Source organism: Chinchilla lanigera, unplaced genomic scaffold (genome assembly GCF_000276665.1).
Source record: "Chinchilla lanigera isolate Chin_1 unplaced genomic scaffold, ChiLan1.0 scaffold00017, whole genome shotgun sequence".
In the NCBI taxonomy this organism is placed as follows: domain Eukaryota; kingdom Metazoa; phylum Chordata; class Mammalia; order Rodentia; family Chinchillidae; genus Chinchilla; species Chinchilla lanigera.
In genome coordinates this window covers 29,175,461-29,198,061 of record NW_004955418.1, presented here as the reverse complement: position 1 = coordinate 29,198,061, position 22,601 = coordinate 29,175,461, and the positions used below count along the sequence as shown (strand labels likewise).

At 49.3% G+C, this 22,601-nt stretch overlaps 1 protein-coding gene across 1 annotated transcript in view; it reads left to right on the top strand.

Moving 5' to 3' along the window:
- Msh3 (mutS homolog 3) overlaps nucleotides 1–22,601 on the top strand; it is a 124,473-nt gene that overhangs the window by 76,006 nt on the left and 25,866 nt on the right. The window contains exons 17-19 of the mRNA XM_013513015.1: nucleotides 831–947; nucleotides 6,052–6,159; nucleotides 12,284–12,395. Coding sequence (XP_013368469.1) covers nucleotides 831–947; nucleotides 6,052–6,159; nucleotides 12,284–12,395 — 337 coding nt within the window. The remainder of the gene's footprint in view (nucleotides 1–830; nucleotides 948–6,051; nucleotides 6,160–12,283; nucleotides 12,396–22,601) is intronic.

The following is a 22,601-nucleotide window of genomic DNA, read 5'->3' as shown; positions in this document are numbered from 1 at the left end:
GTGGCCAGTGACTCACAGAGGTTCACTTACTGTGAGTCCACTGCCTATGTTCAGACAAGGTGCCTAAGCTTCAGACACCTCACAAGTAAACATGGAAAGCCAACTGGTTAATATTAAATCCTGCTCACAGCCACTCTAGTGGTCTCCATCAAGCCTGGGCAATTTAGACTTACTGAGACCATGTTTCAAAAGTTACATTAGAGAGGGCTGGGGGTGGAGCTGCGCTCGAAGGCCTTGGTTCAGCCCCCAGAACACAAACATGCCCGCAGAACACGGACATGCCCGCAGTCCGTTCTGCTGGCCGCAGTCACAGTGGCCACGCCTGGATTCGCCATCTGCTCCCCACTTGTGCCAGGTCCGGAGCAGCTCCCGCCCCTCACTGTCTCCTGAGTGCCCGCGTTTCTGTTCTCCGTGAGCCTCTTATCTTCCTGTCTCTCTGAAATCCATCCATTGTACGGAAAAGTACACAGTGTGAAAAATAACAGCCTTCCCCGTGTCCCCACCACCCCTCTGGTCACCTTACTTCAAGAATTAGCTTCTGATTGTTTAAAAGAAATGTTTCATTTAGTACAAAGACCAAAAAGCCTTTGCTTATGAAATAAAGACGCTGAGCTCTGCCTTTGCCACACAGGTACAAAGTGCAGTGCGTTTCAGAAGCTTTCTCAAGAGTCACCCTCTTCGGAAGCCTGAGTCGAGACCACAGTTAAAGACTGTTCTCTGTTCACAGCGCGGCCTCAAGGTCTTCCGGGCGGCGAGAACAACTGCTCGCGTCCCCACGCGCAGCGCAGTTACCGCTTCCGGACCTTGACTCCCGCTCTCCTTTCCCCCAGCACGAAGGCTGTGAGCCGCTTCCACTCCCCGCTGGTCGTGGAGAACTACAGACGCCTGCAGCAGCTCCGTGAGCAGCTCGTCCTTGACTGCAGTGCCGAGTGGCTCGGCTTTCTCACGTGAGTTCACGGTCACATATGTGATCTGACCTCCCACCTTGAGCAGTAGACCGGAAAAGTTTTACGTTAGAAAGAAAGGGAGAGATTGCGCTTGTGATCTGTTGTCAAACAGTGCAGTGCTGTGCTCACGGGTTTTTCCTTTCAGTCCACTGAAACATGAGCTCATCTTCATCTCTGAGAGATCAGGTAGACATGATTGTTGCTCCACTAACATTCTGCTGCTAGTGATGTTTCATAGACTCACTTTTGAAATTTCACCTTGGAATTTACCTTCTTCTCTTTTTCTTGAGACAAAGTCTCACTTTGTATTGCAGGCTGGCCTCAAACTTAGAGTGATCCTCCCGCCTCAGCCTCCCAAATGCTGGGAGCATAAGTGTGTGCCACCACGCCCTACTTACCTTCTTAAAGACTGAGTGTCTCTTTCAGAGTTGTACATGGATTTGTTTTGTTTTTGTTCTCCTTTTAATTTTTTTGCACTGTTATATGTGTATTTTCCTTTTCTTTCTTTTTTTTTTTTTAAATGTTAAAGCTGTGGAGAAGTTGAAATGACCAACGATCCACCCCTCATCTAGGCTTATTAGGTGTTCCTTTTTTGCCACATCTGTCAGTTCTCTCTCACTTACACACACAGATTTTCTCACCCATTTTGGAAGGATATTCAGCTACCGGGACTCTTCACCCTGAGTGCTGAGCACTTATCTTGTGACTGCCATGCTCTTGACCCTGAGCGGAGGTCACCTGCCAGGGCAGCAGTGGCTCTCGGATGGTGGCAGCGTGCGGCTTGCCAACCTGCCTGGGCTGGGGCCACGTGCACGTTCTGCGTGACAGCTGCTGCGCCTCTGCTGGCTCTGGGGGGTAGGGAAAGCGGGAGTCGGCGGGGGTGGCCCGTGCCAGGGCAGCACCATGAGCAGAAGTCTTGTGGTCACTTGGAAGCTGGAGTAGGAGAAACCGAGCGTCGTTCAGGGAGCTTTATGCAGGCAAGTGGGAAAAGAATGAATGAACATTTGTGAGAGTTTAAAAGGTGGCCAGGCAACAGACTGTCCCTGCCCAGAGGCTCTGCAGCAGTCCGAGGCACTTACCCTGCTCTCTGGCCCGAGTCCCGCGTGGGTGTTCTGCCTCCTCAGTCCCTTCTCCGGTCCACTTCATTTCCTCCCTGGTGTTTCAGGTAGGAAACTGTTCGTTCTTGTTGGCTTCCCTGGCGTTTTCCTGAGCATCCGCCGTGTGGTCGCTTGGCTACTGCCTGACCTGTGTCGCTAGCCTCAGCCTGCGCCTGGCCCAGGCAGAGTCGGGTCCACGACTTGGCCTGCTTCCTGCTCACTCGCATCCCTCTGCCCCGTGGGAAAGCTGGACGGGTGTGATTCCCACTACTAAAAGTTAGGAGCCTGCTGCGTGTGGACTCAGAATGCTCACCGGTGAGTTCTGAGTTTCAGTATTTCATTTTTCAAATGCGTGATTTCAGACATTTCTTTGTGCATCTGTTTCTCTAAAGTTAAAGACATAGAGAGGCTGGAATTCGGGGGCACATTTGCAGACAGCCCCACAGGCGAGGGCGCTGACTGCTGCCAGCTGCTTGTTGCGGTGCCTGCCGGTTCGGCTGTGGTGTAAGAAGATGAACCTGTCATCAGAGGTGACACCTGCCACACGGACATGGAGTGTGCCTGGCCCTCCCTCTGTGTGTTGGTCAGATTGCTTCTGATCAAAACGTTGGGAGAAATCAGGGCTGAACACACGGCTGGGAATGAAAGTCTTTCTCAGATTATGGGTCTGCTTTTGTGCTCTAGAAGATGGACTGTAGTGAGTGATCTCTGTCTTGGTTACTTTTCTCTCGTTGCTGAGACAAAATACCCAGCGCCCAGAATGAAGGAAGGCAAAGTTTATGTAGCTCACAGTTTGTGGCGGGTTCAATCCATAATCAGCTGGCTCCAAGTGAAGGGCAACAGTTGAAGGCGGCAGAAGACAGCACAAGGGGAGGAGGCACAAGCCTCTCTTCCTCCCTTGCATTGTAAAGAGGCTATCCATCCAAGGGGCGTGTAGCACTCCCATAATCGCCACGCCCTCATCTTAGTCTTGCACAGGCTCGCGATGACTACAAAGTAAGCACCCTGGCCCCCTGCTCAGGCACCTAGTTAACCTTCTGAACTTCTCAAATTGACAATGAACAACGTCCCATAGGAGTAAGGGCATGTCCTTTTCTCCCCAGGATGTAGAACTGCGGAGTCACTTAGCCAAACCTCTGGACTCCTCAAGTTGGCACAATGTATCAACCATAAGAATCTCCTGGTTTGCAAATTTTTTAAAAACTCATTGTAACATTTTTCTTGTAGTGGTTCAGATATTGTTTAGGTGTTTTGCAAAGAACCTTAGCCACCTGGACCTTGCTGTCAGGAGGCATGTCTGATGGAGAGATCACTGGGTCATCTTTACAGCTCAGAGCGGGGGGCCTCATCTGCTTCCCAGGGGCCCAGCAGTCTCTTCAGGCCGGGGAGGTGGTCACCGTGCTGTGGCTTCAAACTGAAATTGGTTGATGGCACAGCGGGTAGCGTGTGTGTGGCTCTCACCTACAGCTGGTCTTCCAGATTGCTGTCTACAGATTTGCCCATTTTTCTACGTGCAGATACTGAAATTTAGTTAAGTGTGGCAAATGAATAGAGACCAAGAAGTAAGAGATTCGCTGATGTCTGGGGTGCACGATAGTGTTATTTATATTGTACTCACCGTTGACGTGCGAGGCAAGGCCACTGTCCATAGGAAGCAATCACTTTATCCCTCCTTGCTTTTTTGTTTCATAACTGAAGTGGAACCCACTGGAACCTGTGTCACTGATTTCAGTCTTGGAGTCAGGAAAGTGTCTGAGAGCCACTTTCAACCCCGTCCTGGGGAGCAGCAGTGGGGGTCTCGGTGGCTGGGACAAGACTGAAGAAGCTGAGAGTGAGCAGAAGGGCAGGAGACCCTGTGGTGCGCGCTTCCAGGGAGGCAGGCAGGAGCGTCTTACGTGAGGGCTCCTGCTAGAAGAGAGGCGCAGGACGAGAGCACGTGTGGCTGTCACCGTGATGGGCACCGAGGCACCACTGCTGAGCAGCGAGGGAGAGGTCAGGTCCAGACCCGAAGCCAGAGTAGCAGCGTGAGGTTCTGTGACTCCACGTCCCGGTGTGTGATTTGCACAGATCTCCCGCTGTTCAGGGAGTTGACCTGGTTTGTTTTGGTGAACTTTAATTCGGTGAGAAATTGATTGGTGAGGTTCATTTCACTGTGTGCTGTGAACAGGTCTTTCCAGTTCACAAAGTTAACACAGGTAGCTGGACACCTAAACTGTTTTCAGTATCCTTTTAAAAACAAATCATCTACATAGAATACTAGAAAAGCTGCCTAAAGTCCTTTTCCAGGAGGAAGCCTGTGCGTCCAGTAATGAATACACTAAATCTCAGTGTTTGTAAAATGCACACGGCGGGGGGAGACAGCTTAGGAGAGGCTCTCGGTGCAACACCACTCCTCCTCCTCCTGCTTACCTCTTCTTCCTTCTTTCCTCCCCTGCATTGAAAGGATGAAGGAAATGCACTGTGACTTTCTGCAGCAAGCAGGCAGGTTGTCTGACATGTGCTTCATGTCTGTGTATTTACAAAGGTGAGGAAAGGTGGGGCTGGGGTCTAGAATCGCACCTCAAGATGAGCCGTGCCAAAGCTCCGAGAGCGCGTGCCTTGTGTTTGTGAGGCCAGGTTTCCGTGCGGAGCTCAGGCAACAAACAGGTGAACCCAGAGACGGTTGCTGTCTAGGTTCTTCTGTTTCGTATATTGTATATATGAGACTCCAGGCCACTTGCTTTTTCGCTTTGAACTTCCCTGTAACACCTCAGTATCGAAGACCTACACAATGGCAATGGTAAAGAAATAGCGTAGGCGCCTCTCAGAGGCTCCGGTCAGTCAGCATGGTTTTCCGTTCAGCTTTTCACTTAAGTTTTCTATATAGTCAACTTCGTTACCATTAGATTCCTTCATTTGCTATCTTTTGAAGAACTTCTGATTTTTTTACCATCTACATTTAAAAATTTTTTAAAGAATTAAACAGTGTCTTTATCTCTCTGGGAAGGTGCAGAGCTATCCTAAGGATTTAAGCTCAGCTATTTTCTCTTTACTTAAAAAGATTTTATTCAGGGCATTTTAAAAAATTCTGGGTCTTCTTTGTAGTATAATTGTATGTATTTTAAATACCCACAGTTGATCATGATGTACAAACATCCACAATGTGCACAATATTGCATCCTTCCATACAGTGACATGAGCTCTTGATTTAATTCAGACAGAAACAAACAAGCCACCGGCATACATTCTTATGCTTTTTCTGAATAAGACTGTGTAAAAGTCTTAAACTTTGAGATCATGAGGATTACAGTTTAAGTAGTGAAAGGTTTGAGACAGTGACCGCTGTCTTTTTAAAAGCAAGTCTAAAGGGCTGGGGATTTAGCTCAGTGGCACAGCGCCTGCCTGGCAAACGCGAGGTCGTGAGTTCGATTCCCGGTACTAGAAAAAAAAAAAAACTATATGCATTGTTAATAAATACTTTTTTGCTTGCTCGTCTTCAGCAGCTAGTTTTTACAGTGTGTGGTCTGTGCCAGGCATTGCAGCTGCACGAGTGCTACAGTGGCGGTGTGTCAGATCCACAGGCTGGGCCTTGGAGAGGTGTCCCGTACAGTGGGACAGGGCTGGACATCCTGGTTCCAGGTTAAGATCTTTCAGTAAGGGAGGAGCAGAAGGCTCACTGCCCCATCCAGGCAGCTCGTGATGGTATCAAGGTTGCGTGAAATCCGTTGCTGTGTTTGCATTCAGTCAAAATGTCACGGTCTGGTGAAATACATAATAGAAATGGTAGCTGTCTTTCTATAGAAACTTCTAAATTTATATAATTCATTCCCAAATGAAGCATCAGCCTCAGTATCATATCACTGTATCAAAAGGCGGGGAGTTCCGTGAGTTTTCGTCGCCTACCTGCCAGGTGTGACTTACTCTGTTTATGCTTTTTTGTGCTAATGAAGCGATCACTTGTTGCACAGCCTTTTGAGGTCTGAGAGCAGTCGGCTTGCTCATCCGGTCACTGTCACTTGTTTCTGCAGGAGCTTCAGTGAACATTATCACTGTCTGTGCAAAGCGGTACGTCACCTAGCAACCGTTGATTGTATTTTCTCCCTGGCCAAGGTCGCTAAGCAAGGAGATTACTGCAGGTAATATGTTTTCTTTATCCCCGTCCTTTATCTTTGCTTCTGATAAAATGCCATTATACAATTAATTTTAGTTTCTTTGCTATAAAATATTGCAGTTACTTAAATGTGTTAAACTCTTGATTTAAAAATAGCAAATCCGTTTTTTGGTTCTGTTTCCAAGTTCAGTGAAAGCAGATGTTTGCTGTGACTAAACCTAGAGTGAACGCGAGGCTTTCATTTCTAAGTTAACGCAGACGACATTTTTATAGAGTGTGAGCTGCCCTTTCATTGGTTAGATTGACGTGAGCACTGCACGGCCTGTGGGATATCCAGCGCTAAAAGCTTGATGAGGGACACAGGGACCGAAGGGATGGGGCGTCTCTGCTCTTTTCTGCCCTGCATAGCCCACTGTGCTCCCATGGCCTCCAACATTCCATCACGCTTCGGTCGTCTTTTCAGGAAGGACGTTAGCATGAAGCAGGTCAAACTCTTGAGTCGCAGCTCCAGCGTGGGCCGCTTTGGTGGATGGATGGATGGACGGATGGGTTAATGTCAGAAGAATTAGGAGCATATGTAGCTCACTGACTTACCTTGAGAGCTAAAAAAGCATATACAAAATGTGATTGAGAAATCGTGAATGTTTAAAATTTTTTAAAGGTTTGAAATTTTTAAACAAGTGTATTACAGTGAAAGACGCATTGCCGTGAACCGCCCTCACAGCCCAGCCGTCCCTCTGAGCACGCTCGCCCCCTTTCCATGCCACTGTCTGTGGCAGCTCAGGAGTCCTCTTTCCCGCGCATCTTCAGGTGTGCTGTCCCGGCTGCCTCGGTGTCCTGGTTCATTCACAGTGCTGGCCTTTCACCGTCATTTTGACTTGGGGAAGAGCCAGAAGTCACACGGTGCAAATCTGGCGAATAAGGCACATGGGACACAGCACCATGTTTTTACGAGCTGCCTTTCCATTGGGTGGAGCTTGGCGGCAGCAGTCACCGTGTTTTTGATCACACCTCTAAAAGGCACTCAGGAAGAGGACTCCAGATCCGCTGCAGCGTGGCGAGATCGGGGGAGTGCGTGTGTTCAAAGCCAGGAATATTCTGAGGGGAATGAATAGCGTGTGTCCTTTGCTGTAATACATTTTAAAAACTTAAACGTTCACAATGTATTTTCTTTCCCTTCTTTACTCATACATGTTCATGGTACACAATCAGTACGGTCGTCCTGCGGAGAGTTGGCTCATGTGCACGTGCATCTCAGTCCTCTTTACGTCCCCTGACCTCGCTTCCATTGCCCCCGTGCCCAGACCCCCTTCCGTCCCCGCAGAGTCTGCCTCCCTGTCTTCTGCAGTCTCCTGCTGGCTCCTAAGTATTTATATGTTGAGTTTCTCATGTAAGAGAAACGTGGGCTATTTAACCCCATACCTTGATTTATTTCACTTCACCTTATGGTCTCAGGGTGCATCCATTTTTCTGCAGGTGACTCAGATTTATTCTTCGTTATGGCAGAGTAGCACTCCATTGTGTGTAAACACCACATTTTCTTGATCCATTCATCTGTTGATAGACAGATAGGCCGCATCCAAGGCTTGGCTATTGCACACTGTGCTGCTGTAAACACGAGTGCACATGGATCGCTATGATATGATGTCTTTAACTCTTTTGGGAGACACCTAAAAGAGGTATATCTTGGTAATGAGACCCCCAAATTAATAGAGCAAATAAAAAAGGGGGAGAACTGAACTTAGATGAAGTACAAAGGCCAATAGAGACATGAAATGCTCCATGTGGCTGATCATTAGAGAAATGCAAGTTAGAACACACTCACATTCCATCCTACTCTGGAAGGGAAGGCCATCATCAAGAAATCGAGCAAGAACAATTGCTGGCGAGGCCGTGGGGGAAATGGACCCTTATGCAAGGCTGGTGGGAGTGTAGGCTGCTGCAGCCACTGTGGAAATCAGCGTGGGGATCCTCAGAAAACTAACAGTGTAACAGTGGGAATTCTACTCCCTGCCTGCGTTGGCGTCTGTGATGCTGCCCGGTGGTGGCTGTGTCAGAGGGCCACAGGCAGGCTTTGCTGCTCGCACTTCTTTCTTTCTTTTTCTGTTTTTTTTTTGGTACTGGGTATCGAACTCATGACCTCGCGCTTGCCAGGCAGGCGTTGTGCTGCTGAGCTATATCCCCGACCGTATTGCTCTTTTTTCATGTCTGTTTCCGCTCTGGTTTGTACTTTTTTATACTTAAGCATCTTCTGCATCTGTTACACATAAGTGTCCTACAGTACCCACTAGGCAGTAGATTTTTAAAAAGTTTGTAAGTATAGCGTTTCTATATTTGTGCAAGAACAGTTAGAGGCATTGGCTTTACAAATTATGCACCCTAAATGGAGTTGTATTGTTTCACTTTATGTACTGTCCCTTTGTGATGCCAGCAGCACTGTCTTGTTTAGACAGGGTCTTCACATTTTCATCATTGCTTCATTTTTCTCCAGAGGGATGTGAGCAGACACAGGTTTGCCTGGCCAGTGAGCTGCAAGCTTTTTAAAGCTGAAGTGGGAAACAGGAAACAAGAAATCTATCTGAAAGCATTTTATACCATGTTGCATACTAGTACTGAAATTTAGGCATATTTTCTTAAATTGACAGTTTGCTTAAAATCTTAGTGTAGGTTGATCAATTACAATTCATTCAGATTGATCATTTGCTTCCATAATTACAGTTAAAATTTTTATTCACTGTGGTTTAATCTCTAGGAAAAAGTTTTTATTCTAAGTCTTGTTATCTGATTTGTATTCTGGACATTATACTGTTTCACTAATATAGATGATATTCTGGGGCAGTTAAAAGAGCAGGCTGTAATTTTAATACAAAGTACAGTATAAGTGTACCTGTTTAAGTGCGGATGGTTCATTTTGTGCCGGAAGATTTCCCCTTCTGTCCCCTTTCCAGCTGTAAGACATCGTCAGCGCGCATCACCTGTCCTTCACAATGTGGCTCTTCTCTCCCTGGGACTGGGACTGTTCGGCCCAGCTCTGGACTTCCCTTCGCTGCCGACTCTCCCGGGAAGTGTTTTGTTGTTGTATAGTTTTGAGTGCAGCAGAATAAGGCGCGGTTTAGAATGCAGCCAGCCGCTTAGAATGTTACCCAAAGTCAGCCTCTGCTGAGAAGTCGTGGTGGTGTCCTGGATGTGATGTGTTGATGGCCCCTGGCAGAGAAGCTGGGATTTTATTTTAAAATTGATGTCACTTACAAGTACTTGCCAGTTTTTTCTCTTGTAGCAAATCCGTAACCCAGCTACATAAAAGTCCTCTCTTTCAAATTAGATTCTAAATTCCCCAAAGTCTACTTTCATTGTAATTTTGTGTGTTTCCTCCCAGGAATGATGTGGGACATTTTCTGTCTTTCATCATATTTGTTCACCAACATCTTGTTGATATGTGTGTAGGTGGACAGCCAGAAGATCGGAAGGAAACCAGTGATGTAGAAATGCGAGTCTTCACTTGCTGGATTATTCTAATTTTTTTTTTTTTTCCCAGTACCGGGAACCGAACTCACGACCTTTGTGCTTACCAGGCAGGCGCTGTGCCGCTGAGCTAAATCCCCAGCTCAGCGTGGGTTTGTTTTGTTTGTTTTTTTTTTGTTCTAATTTGTGTTTGTAAATCAAAAGTGAAAATGTTTTGCAGTTATGGAGCAGACAATAGCTGTGCTCTCTTCAAGAAACTATGGGGTTTTAGCAGTTTCACAGAATTCTGCAACCCTTGCATTTCCTGGATGCAAGTGTGAGACAAACCCGTACTAACAAACTAGAACTCACTGGAAACGTATCGAAGCTTGGAATTTAGTATCTGTAAGTGAACACAGCCCAGGTGCCTGTGGACAGCTTCGGAGCTGTGTTGCCCATCCCAGGCATAGATGAATAAAAATGTGAGATTGCTGTGCTAAGGGCTGGGGCTGGGGCTCAGGAATGCCTGGAATGCACAGGGACCTTGGTTCAGGGCCCAGCACCACAGACTTAAGTTTTTGGAGATTTAAAAATAAACTCTTGGTAAAATTTGTTATGAGGTCGTTTTTTTTTACTATCCCTTTATTTGCATGTCTGTAAAATTATTTGTAAAATGGACTTTATATAAATAAGAGTCCATTGCCATCAGATGGTAGGTGATGATTTTTGTGTGTGTCCTGGTGGTTCAGATACACTACTGAGCAGAGGTGGAAGGCTGTAGTAGCAGCATCTATGACAGCGGTCACAACCAGTGAGTGCCGGTAGCGCAAGGGCATGAGGAAGGTTAGGAAGGGGGCCACAGGCTGACCTCATGATAACGGCCAGGGAGCGGCAGGAGAGAGCTGGGTGATGGGGTCAGGGGGCGAGCCGAAGCCACAGAGGGAAACAAGCAGACACAGAGGCCTGGCCGGGAAAGGAGCCGCAGTGCCAAAACATCTTTTTGTGTCAAAACATGGAAGATATAAAAAACCATAAAAAGATCTTCCACTTAAACAGAATATGAAAATTTTAGTGCAGTCTGTCTTCAAATCCAACACATAACATTGTTTATACTAAGGCAGTAATTAAAGCAAGAAGTTATTTTACCTGATTTTATTTTGTTTATTACTAAAAATAAATACCAGTAACTGAACTACAATCTTTAGTAAAGAAAATATTTCTTTGATCTTAGGCAATAATAGACAAAGAACGTCTTATAAAGGGCAGCTGCAGAAGAGCGCCATCATAAGACTGCGAAAGTCTGTGCTTCAGTGCACTGCGTTCCCAGGGCTTAATTTACAGTGAAAATCGAACATTCGTTCCTAGTCTTACTCTGGACTTGTGTTCCTTCCTTTTTTTCCTTTTTCTTTTTCTTTCTCTTTCTAAGGACATAATATCTTCTTGTTTATTCTGTTTTTACTTTTTTCACTGGTCCACGTTTGCGGTACCCAGTGTTACATCCCTTGTGTGCGGTGGTCCGTGGACACGACACGCCCAGCTTGTGTTTTTCATTCCCTTTCCTCCCTCCCGCCCTCCTGCCTGCGTCTCTTGAGCCCATTCCCATTTGAGCAGGATCCGTCCCCCTACTCCCAGTGACCTTTATTTTGCTCTTTATTTATAATTTAGTTTTCTCATATGAGAAAAACCACATGGTATTTAAGCTTCTGTGTCTGATTTTGTTTCACCCAACATTATGGTCTGTGGGTACATCTATTTTTTAACAAATGACCTAAGTTTATATTTCCTTATAACAGTAGTGCTCCATAATAAACATGTAAATATCACGTTTAAATACCTCATTTTCTTTATCTAGTCTTGTGTTGAGGGAAATATAGGCTGCTTCCAAGATTTAGCTATTACGTGGGTGTGCATGGATCACTGTAATATGATGTCATTAACTCTTTTGAGAAGCTTCCCAGAAGGGGAACAGCTGGGTCAAATGGAATGTCTAGTTCCAGTTTTTTGAGGAATCTCCATACTGATTTTCATAGTGGTTGTACTAATTTACATTCCCATCAACAAAGTACAAGCGTTGCTTTTTTCCCACAGCCTTGCCAGTGTTTGTTCTTATTTAATTTCTTGATGATGGCCAATCTTTTTGGAGTAAATGATATCTTAGTGCTGTTTTAATTTGTGTTTCTCTATTTATTTATTTATTTATTTATTTTTGTGGTACCGGGGATTGAACTCAGGACCTTGTGCTTGCCGGGCAGGTGCTTGTGCCAATGAGCTATATCCCTGGCCCCTAATTTGTGTTTCTCTAATGGCCAGAGATGATGAACATTTTTTCATGAATTGTTCAGCCATTTGTACTTCTTATTCTGAGAAGTATCTGTTCATTTCACTTGCCCTTTTGTGACTGGGTCTCTTATTTGGAGGGATCTCATTTTCTTGAGTTCTTCATATATTCTAGATATTAGTCCTCCGAGGAACAGCTGACAATGTTTTCCCTGGTCTGTAGGTTGTCTCTTCACTGTGTTGGTGGTGTCTTCTGAGCAGAAGCCTTTTCATTGGATGTGATCCCATTTGTTGGATCTCAGAACTATTTCCGGTGCAACTGGGGCTCTGTTCAGAAAGTCAGGACTTGTGTTCTTTGTGTCTAAGGTTTGGTTTTTTGTTTACAGAGCTATTGCCATGACTTTAAGCTGAAACATAATTTCTTTCTGCAGGCCAACCGTAAAAGAAGAAAGGAAAATCATAATAAAGAATGGAAGGCACCCCGTGATTGACGTGCTGCTGGGAGAACACGATCAGTACGTCCCCAACGGCACCAGTCTGTCAGTAAGTACCACGCTCCACTGAAAAACAAGTCAAAGATCGTAACATCCACCCCAAGCTTTTGAAAATCAGATGAACACTTTTTATAATTCGGAGTTGCACAAGTTGTAACTTTGCCTTTAAAGGGTATAACTTTATGTTCACTACCAAGATGAAATTGGTAGTTTACCATGAAAACTGTAGCAACTAATGAGGATGATTTCAGTTAGGTCACTCAATAAGAATACTTTGTGTTCACAAGCACTTGAATATGCCGAAGAGGTTGGAATCCTGCCATGGTTTTGGAAATTGCGACCAGCACATAGTGTTGGGTGCTGTGTCCCGGGGTCCAGAGTTCTTGGGTGAAGACTCACCCGGGTTTCGGGGACCAGGCCTTTCGTTGCATGCACCGTGGTCATGCGTGTTCACTCCCCGACCGTGTGCTGCCCCAGGCAGCTGGGGAGCAGGGCGCGGGCAGGCGGGTGTCCCCGCCCTCGCACGCTGCGTCTGACAGTGAGGGGGACAGGCGGACACACCCCGTGGGAGTGGGACCAGGTGTGCTAGGAGAGGGGAAAAGAGGCCTGAGTCACCGGGACAGCCCTGAGAGGGCGCGCGCTGTGCAGCTGGGGGGGGCATGGGCTGGGAGTTCGGTAAGGGCCTCGTGGCTCGCTGCCAAGAACCAGCTTGAGAGAGCCCAGAGGTAACGGTCGCCCAAGGGCGAGGCTTGGGGATGCGCAGGCGTGCCGGCTCCTGTCCCCAGCAGCGCTGGTAACGTGGCCCTGGTCCCCGGGTGCAGCTGCACTGGGAGGGGTGTTTCAGTGGGTCTCTGATGAGGATAGTGGCGGTCGGATTCCTTCAGGCTGTCCTGGCAGCAGGGAGCAGGCCGGCCTAGCCCAGTGGGGGTGTGGGGAAGCCCGGGAGAGGGTCCCCTGCAGGGTGGGGAGGCGGAGGGAGGGGCCCCCTGGCATGATAGAGTGAGGAAGCACGGGCCGGAGGTGCTGCTGAGGTCGAGCAGCGTGGGGGGGCGTGTGCAGACCGGAAGCGGCCACTGCTCAGGAAGAGAGTCAGTGTGTTCCTAAGGGACCAAGGACACAGGCAGAACTGACTGGAGGCGGGAGACGAGAACCTGTGGCAAGGCACGTGTGGCGCACGCCGAAGAGCCAAGTTCAGGCGTAAGGACAGGCTTCGGTGAGGGGACGAGCCCTTCGGGAGTGAGTGTCACGGCTGGGGAGTGTGAGACGCACTGCGTTTGCTCGCGCAGTGCAGGGAGCGCACCCTGGTTCCTCCAGGAGGTGCGAGGAGGGAATCTGTACCCCAAGGCGCTGGAGACAGATTCACCACGGCTCACTTTCCGAAGCAGCAGCTCTCAGAGAGGCTGCAGGGGCCTCTGCCTGCCACCCAGTCGGACTAGAGACAGGGATCCCTCCCTCCTGGCATGGGACGCCATCCCAGGCAGTGCTGGAGCGGCCTGGGGATATCCCAAGAATGCAGCTGCAGTGGAGAGGCCACGTGTGGCCAGGCTGCACAGGCAGGGCGGACAGGGACGCTCGCCCTCGATGTGTGGTGTCCACAGGCCGAGCCCGAAGGGGAGCCTGGCTGGAGTGAGGTCCAGGAGGGTCTCGTCTGCAGAGGAGGAGAGTGCGGCGGGCAGGACAGGCAGTGGGGAGCGTCAGAGCGGGAGGCGCCTCTTGCCCGATGCCTGTTGAGGGTGCGCGCTGTCCCTCTGCTCAGGCTGGCGTGGCGCTGTGCTAGACGGGCACCGCGTGAGCCGCAGCAGTGACTGCTCCTCCTCCAGGAGGCTGAGGCCGGGTGGTGGGGCCTGGAGAGGGCGTTTCTGGCTCTCAGTGGCGCCTTCTCAGGGTCCTCACAGACCAGAGAGGGGAGGCCCTGCCTCAGGACCCTGTCACCCCACAGCACCTTCCTGACACCCCCATCGTGGAGCTGGAATTTCAGGGTGTGCATCGTGGGGATGCCAGCACCTAGGCCGGAAAACCGCAGGCCCTGTGTCTGTAAGCTTGTTCATTTCCGTTAGAAGACTTGTTTGCTATTAATCAGTAGCAATCAAGCAAATTAATCAGTAGCAATCTTTATTAGTCTTTACATTGTCTTTACAAAGAAGCCTGTGAGAGCATGAGAATTCCTTTTTTAGTTCCCATAACGCCAAGAGGGCGTAGCTTCTCTTGAGAAAGTAACATAGGGCTGGTATTTGGGAGCTTGGTTTATATTTAACGTATACATCACCTCAACACTTCTGCCCTGGTTCCCTGCCTGGGCGCCTGAGCCCTCAGCACTGACTGCTTTTGTGTCTTTGCTTTCTCTCCTTCATTCTCCACCCCTTCTTTTAAACAAGGTATTATATTGTTTAATAAAGTAAGATTTGAAAAACAGCCTTCTAATTAAAAGGCGTTTTAAAGAAACACTGAGCTCTTACATTTGAATCTTTACAAAATAAGCAGAGTGAATTTTTCGAGCAGACACCTCAGAACATTCCAGAAGACTCATTTCTTTTACATACGCTTTTTCTAACTTGAGTAGGAGTTGATATGGAGCTGTTGCTATGGTGAGGTGCCTTCCACTTTTTGGTGTATAAATTTATATATAGGATGCGTGTCGAGAAAGAATTTAGGATGTAAAACTCACTCAAAAATAATTAAGGTTACTGATTTGTAAGGCAGACCTTCAAAAGGATCCCCTCCACTTTTGGTGGCGTTGCCACTTTCGATAATTGTGTTGCTTTCAGAAACAGCTTCTCACACACATAGATGACAGGGTGCTTTCTGCACTGCATTCTGAGAAATCACTGTAGTGCTGCCGAGCACCCAGCACCGCTTTCCTCTCTGTTTGCAGGAGACCTGAGCCCCCCTAGTCCTGGTCCTGTCCCCAGCTCACCGGGTATGGCAGGCATTTATTCGTCAGGCAGCCCTTGGCTCCCATTCATCCCTGAGCCACAGCCCCCTAGCCTGTCTGTCACTGTCCCCTTTGAACAAGCGCTGGCCCTCCTGGCCACGTTGGGCCCACACCGTGTGCCCGTGGGCACGGGCAGATGGTTCTGGCCGCCTAGAACCCCTCCCTGCCCGCCTTTGCGCCTTCTACCCCTGCGCTGGCCGCCTCTCCAGGCTCAACCTGTGTGTGTCCCTTCCACGAGGCCGTCCCTCACCACAGGTGGGTGCTCAGTGTCTCCACACCTTCATAGTCACCCTGCCTGGCCAGGTGCTTTTCTGGCTGTATTTCCCGCAGGCTGTAAGCTGGAAGAGAGCAGGGAAGAGAGCACCTCTTTCATGCGGGTGTGACCCTCATACCTGTCACACGCTCTGACAGAGCAGGAACCTAGTCAGATCTGTTAAGGAAGGATTAGCTGGAAGCTTCCAGCAGGCTCCGAGTCTCACGTTACGATTTTGTCTTTTTGTTCCCTCCATAAAATGTTACTTTTTCAGATGCTCTGTTGAGATTTCAGATTGCAGAATAATTTTTCTGTAACACTAGACAAGAAATTCAGGATCTTGTACTCACACCCATCAGTCTACTGAGTCCCACGGTGGGAGGTAACTTTCTAGAGGTTGGCCAGGTTGGATAGTCTTGGGCCATTGTCATGGTTCAGATCTAAATGTCGCCCCTCAAAGTTCAGGTATTCACAGGTGAAAGGGTGTTGGATCGTGGGGTGCTGTGCTCCCTGTCAGCAGATTGATCTGTGGATGAATTCATAGCTAAATGTGCTGTCAGGAGGTGGAGCCTGGCTGGGGGAGGTGGGCCACTTAGGGGTGTTACCTGGAAGGGTGTATTCTTGTCCCCAGCCCCTTCCCCTCTTGCTGGCTCTCTTCTCTTCCCCTCTCCCTGCCCCTGTCCCTGCCCGTGCCCCTGACCCTGTCACTGTCCCTGTCCCTGCTTCTGACCACAGTGAGGTAAGCAGCTGTCCTCCACCATGTTTCTGCCTTGGAGTCGGCTGATCGTGGACTGCACCCTCTGAAACATGAGCCAGTATAAATCTTTCCTCCTACAGTTGCTGGTGTCTGATATTTTGTCACAGTAATTGAAAGTTGACTAGTGCAACTCTCCCTAAACATAGGCCTGATATAAGTAAGTTGGTGTTTTCCAGCCTTTTTCACTTCCCAGCCCAGGGGACATGGTGGCATTTTGATTGTGCACAGGACTAGAAGGAGAAGGCCGAGGCTTCCTGAGAGATGAGGGTGTTGACCCTGGTCAGCTTGAGGCTCGGAGCGCAGCATCTTGGCATGGCTGTAGCCTAGCAGGCCCACCAAGGCAGCCTGCTTGGGCCGTCCCACTCCAACCCCTGCTGTCTCTACTCTGCTATGGCGGCTTCCTCACCGAACCCAATGGCTTTCCCATGGGAGGATTTTTATTAGCAGTTCAAGTTGAGCTTTTGATTGATGTGTTTTTTATTTTGTTTAAATTAAGTAGTATAAGCTGAACTGATGAAGAAAGGCAATTGGGGAGGGAAATGAGTCCAATGGGACTTCAGGGAGCACGTGAAGCCTGTGGATCTCTAGACCCCCGGGACACCCACCGCCGGGGTGTGCTGGAGCCGGGGTCTGGGCCTCCCCTCGGCCCCTCAGCCTCCTCAGCCTCTGCACAGCGTGTGACGTGTGTGACACTGGGGTGCTTGATGCTGGTGAAGATGACGACGGGCTTCCTCATTGCAGATACTTTGGCTGCCCCAGGAGTGCTTGTTTTGGCTGTGTAAGATTACGGGCAGGACGAATGAGAGTAGCACTCGTAGGCTGGGGACTCTGTGCCTGCTTACCGAGCAGAAGAGCAGTGACTCATGCCGTAACCCGGCCAGGACTTCAAGCTTAACTTCACGCTGTGGCTGGATTATTCTCGCAGATTCTGAAAGGAATCCCTCTGTCATGTAGCACGCTACCTGGGTCCTGAGCCCGGGGGTGAACATTAGAGGGAATGGTGCCTGGGCATTGCTTTCTGTGACTTCTTCTCCCACATCCCTCTCTTCTCACTTGTGAAACAATAAGACGGACGGAGAAGGATAGTTGCATGGGGAAGGATTATTTGTAGGTTCTGACCTGTGCAGCTGTCTTTCTACCTAGAATGTTCCTCCTTTGCTTCCTGCCCCTTATCTTTCTCCATTGATTGAACTCTTCATCCTTCGAGGCCCAACAAAATACGACCCGTGCCTTAGTCCTTCACTATCACCTTAGGCAGAGGCAATCCCTGTGTTAGAGCTGTTGTTTGAAATTCTTGTTCTGTTCTGCATTTTGGTGCCTGGTGACAGTGGGGAGCGGTTGGAGGTATAAACCCAGACCCTGTTCTGCCATCACCATCGTTTCCGTCATCGTGGCGGTACCCGCTTCCTCGTCCTTGGCATGGAGGGGTCGGGCCTGTGCCCTGCCGCTCTCAGCGCAGTGGCTGCTGGGGGGGCATGCACCCGCCCTTCGCCCGCTGTTCTCCACTGTGCGCCCCTTTCTGTCCCTCGTTCATGTGGTGCTGAGGGTGCAGAGCTGTGGCGGGAGCCTTGGGGCAGCAGCTTTCCCCTGGGAGCCGCCCGTAACCGTCCCTGGGTGACATGCCGGGAATGAACTGCGTGGGCTTTGCCACCACCTTCCAGCGGCCTGTGGCTGTTACAGAAATGGCCCCGCCTCCGTCCCTCTGTGAGGGCCGATGTCCGCCTGTGCTTGTCGGGGGCCGGGGCCTTGTCTGCGGAGAGGCAGCTGTTGCGGACCTCGGAAATGCGCACGTGCCAGTCTCGGCTCCTCCCCTCCACCGTGCACCTCCCGACCCGGGGACCGTCTGGCCGACCAGCACTAGCGTCCCCAGTATCAGACCCTGCAGCTGAACTCTGCCTGACAAGTGTGGTGGCTCCACCGCGGAGCAAGGGCCCCCCGGGGCTGCCGGCCAGGGTGCGAGCTGCATGGCGCCACCCAGCTCTTCTGCTCAGCAGCTCTGCATTACTGGGCACCGTACGAGCTCCTCCCCGCCCCAGTTCCCTGACCTCTAACATGGAACACAGTAAACTGGGCAGGTGACGCATGCCTGAAACCCTGGGACTCGGGAGGCTGAGGCAGAAGGATCGCCATGAGTTCAGGGCTGGCCCGGGCTACATGGTGAGTTTAAGGCCAGCCTGAAGTATATAGTGAGACCTTGTCTCAAAAATAAATAAACAGAAAAAAATGACAGGAGTATAGCAATCCTAGTGTCCCCATCTCTGACCATGGCAAGAGCAGACTGCAGTGCAGCCCAGGGAGCCCCAGAGGCGGGTGACACTTATCGCCTTGGTTCTCCTGTGCGGCCACCAGGTCGCCTCGCACCTTGCACCTTTGCAGGTGCGGGGCGCAGCGCCTGCGCTCTTGTGTGCGCGCCGACCCGAGTTCACGCCCCGGCTGCGGGCCGCCCAGTCTCAGCCCATCAGCCCGCAGTCCGCAGGGACTTCTCCCAAGGGGGCTGCTGGGTACATCTCCTGTTTGTACGAGTAACGATTTACAAAGGCAGTTGAAGCATTTCTAGACTCTGAGGAGCATAGGTATTCTTATTTTATTATTTATGTATGTAACATATATTCTTATTTACTTTAAACTTGAGAAAATTCACAGAAGGGAGAGAGTTCTCTTCCCACTGAGTCTTACAGATGGGAAAAGGCGCATGGCTAGTTGCTAGCCGTGCACTGAATGGAAAAGCAGAACCGATCCTAGGTGTAAGCGAGGCCCCTGAAGGCTGGAAGGAAGGGTTTGTTCCTGCTGCATCCTTACCCCCGCCACCTCCTGAACCGCCGTGTCCGGTGTGTGTGGTCTCCGTGTGCTTGCGGGCAGCACCCCTACAGTGCGCTGCTCTGGGACCACGTGGCTCTCCTGCCCCCAGCGCTCTCCTGCGCCCCATCCCTCACTGCGGGAGCTCTGCTGTTGCACGGTGCTCAGAGAACGTTCTGGGCGTTCCGGGAGCAATGCGCCATTTAGAAGTTAGTACTTTTATATAATGGAGTACTCAGACTTCTCTATTCTTCGTTTTTAATTTAAGCCATGTTAGCTGATGCATGGAAGTGTAAAACCTGCGCACACCTCTGGGTTCCCTGTGATCCTTCAACATATGTGTCCATTGTGTGGCGTTTGAATCCTGGCAGACCGGTCTGTCTCCTCAGATGGCGACGCCTTGCCTGAGCAGACCTTTGCAGTCGTTCCCCCGGCTTAGCGAGGCAGCACAGCGCATCCTCCGTGCAGCCGCCTGCTGAGCCGCAGCCTGGAATCCTTGTTCTTGGCCGTGGCGTGGCAGCCACACCAGCCTCCTGCCCTGCCCTGCGCTGCCCCAGCCTGCGACCCTTCACCCTACTCACCTGCAAGAGCACTCTCCCCTAGGGTGCAGGGTTGATTGATTGACTAATTTTAACTATTACAGCGTGGTTTGCAGATTAAGGATCACAGGCTGCGGGGTGGCCACGTGGTGGGTGGGCGCATGGACAGAGCACACCTTCATTCTTTTTCTGCCTCCACATCTGGATCCCTGTCCCACTGCCTTGTTCCTGCCGTGCCATCTTTGGCTTCTGAGCCCGGCTGGTCTCCAGTTCCATTCCTGCGGCCCCCAGGTGGTGGATTTCATGCTCTCTTCTGCGGTGCTGTCCCACGGCGTACCTGGTCCACCCTCTCTTCACCCTCGCGCAGTTGAGTGGCCCGTTGTTTCCATTCTTGCCTCTGTGGTAGCGCACAGTAAATTTGCGCGTGCTGGTGTCTCTCCGGGGACCCAGTCTGCTCATTGGGCCTTACTTAGTGCTCTCCCAGGAGATCGTCAGGAGGAGCTGCGGGGCGTCCTTAAACAGACCTGCTGATCCTATTTTCCTTGCCCAGATCAGTGACAGGCTTTCTGGCCTCCTGGGTTCCTTTCTTTAAAATACCTTCTTCCCATCCTTTACCCATTTTTCTGTTGTTTTCTGTTTTTGATAGGTAGGAGTTACTTAATATAGTGTAGATGCTACTGGCTTATCTGTCTTTCCGCGTTGTCTCTGGTGGTTTCCAGCACGGCTTTTCCTTTATGATTTTCGTGCTTCCCGTTTGTCTGTCACGTTCGATCCCTGGTGTGACTGCATCGTCGTGGCCCTGCCATGCTGTGGAGAAAACTGCTGCAGCAGAAAATCCTTTCCGTGCTTCACATACACCTGGGAGCAGAAGTGCTTTGTTTTTCTGTTTTCCTTGGTAAAGTCTTCGTTATCTAAAGTGATGTCCTTAAACTGTTTTCCAGTACTTTCTTCTAAAAGTTTGAGCTTTGCTTTTCTCATTTAGCTCTCACACATCCGGTTTGAGGAGCCTTGCATGAGATTGGGCCCACTCTCTTTTTGTGGGGTCCCCAGTTTGCCTGCCTTTGCCCCATGCATACGGTGTCTCCTTCGGCCAACGAGTGACCCTGTCTGTGACACAGGGCAAGGTTCGTATAGCCTTTCTTCTGGGCTTTCTGAGCTGCTGTTTGCGTTTCTCTGAGGCTACACCACACTGTGCTTTACTGTAGCTTCATGGGAAGGCCTCCCGCTCGGCTTAGCTTCTTCCAGATTGGATGGCCTCTTTTCTTATGTTTTTTTCTGTATCAAATAATGTTCAAAATTAGCTTCTGAGTTGTACTGCTTGTTAATTTGTGAGAATGTGCTCGTTTGCTTTTTAAAATAATCTCTATTGAAGTCCGTGTAAAGAAATACGCACAGATCATCAGCGTATGGCTTAGTGATTTCCAAAAAGCAGAAATGACTGCACCCAATCCTTGATTGGCACCCGGGTCCAGAAGAACAGAGGACAGAAATGTGTTGTCTCAACTTCTTTTGCCATCGTTTTGTCTGCTTTTGAGCTGTATATAAGTAGAAACACACACATACCCTCTCTGTGACTGGCTTCTTCCATCCAATACTGCTGTGGCTTTCATCCACACTTTTGCTGGTAGTTTATTTCCTTTGCCGCGTAGAATTCTTCCTGTGAATACATCACAATTTATCTGTCCCACTGTTGGTAAACACTTGAGTCATTTGCAGTGCGCGGCTGTGATGGAGATGACTGCTGGAACAGCCTTGTGCACCTTGCATTTTGTATCCTGTGCAGGATCCTGGCTCAGGCGTGGGAGTGGCATTGTTCCACTGGGTCTATTTTCAGCTTTAGTGGATAAGGTAACATTTTTCAAAATGCTGAACAGTTTACTTCCCCAACAGTAGCATGAGAATTCCACTTCCTTTCTGGTTTTTGCCAGTGCTTAATATTGACAGGTTTTGCTTAAAAAAAAAAAAGTCAAACCGTGCCAGCTGTCCTCACACGTGTGAGACGACGTGTCGCATCACTGTCCGAAGCTGGGCCCTTCTCACATCTTTGCTGACCACTGCATGTCTCCTTTTATTGTGTTCTTTTAGGTTTGTTTCTTTGATTTGTGAATATTGGAGGTCAGTCATTGGAAAACATGCAATGCATATGTCCTGAATTTCATGCCGTTTTTTAGAGAATAGAATTTAGCTGGGCGTGGTGGTGCGTGCCTGTAATCCTAGCACTTGGGAGGCTGAGGCAGGATTGTTACGAGTTTGAGGCCAGCCTAGGCTACAAAGTTAGTTTAATACCAGTCTGAACTGCATAGTGAGACCCTGTCTCAAAAAGACCAAAAAGAAAAAAGAAAAAGAAAAGAGAGAGAGAGAGAGTAGAACTTCTATGTAACACAGTCCAGTTTTTCAGTCTCCTCCTCCTCTGGCTTGAGATGTGTAAGAAGCATCGCCCCGCCCCAAGGTCATATGCTGCAATCCGGTGGCCTTACTGTTTTCCAGTGTTTCAAACCTATAATCTACCTAACTCGATTTTTGTGTGTGCTGCGAGATTTCTTATGTTCTGTGTGGATGTCCCTTGAGCCAGCACCGCTTTGAAGGGTGACTTTCCGCCTCTGAGCCACAGCATCACCTTTATGAGAAACCGAGGAGCTGTGCTTGCCCGTCAGCCTGCCTCTGGTCCTGGGTAACTGCACGCCCTGAGCTGGACGGCAGCACGGGAAGCACTGTCGTGTTTCGGGATCGAGCACCACTTCATGACAGGGTTCAGTCCTTCATCTAATTCGGTCTTCTTTCCCCCCATAATGTTTTAGAACTTTCTGTGTGCAGGTTTTACTCATTTTGTTAGGTTTCCTAAACTCATTTTGTTAGGTTTCCTATTTAATTTCTCTTGATTCTGTGATAAGTTATATAATTAAACAATTTTTATTTTTAATTGTTTTGGGCTAAAATCTAGGAGAACAGTTGACTTTGATGGTGGCTGCTTGCACCCG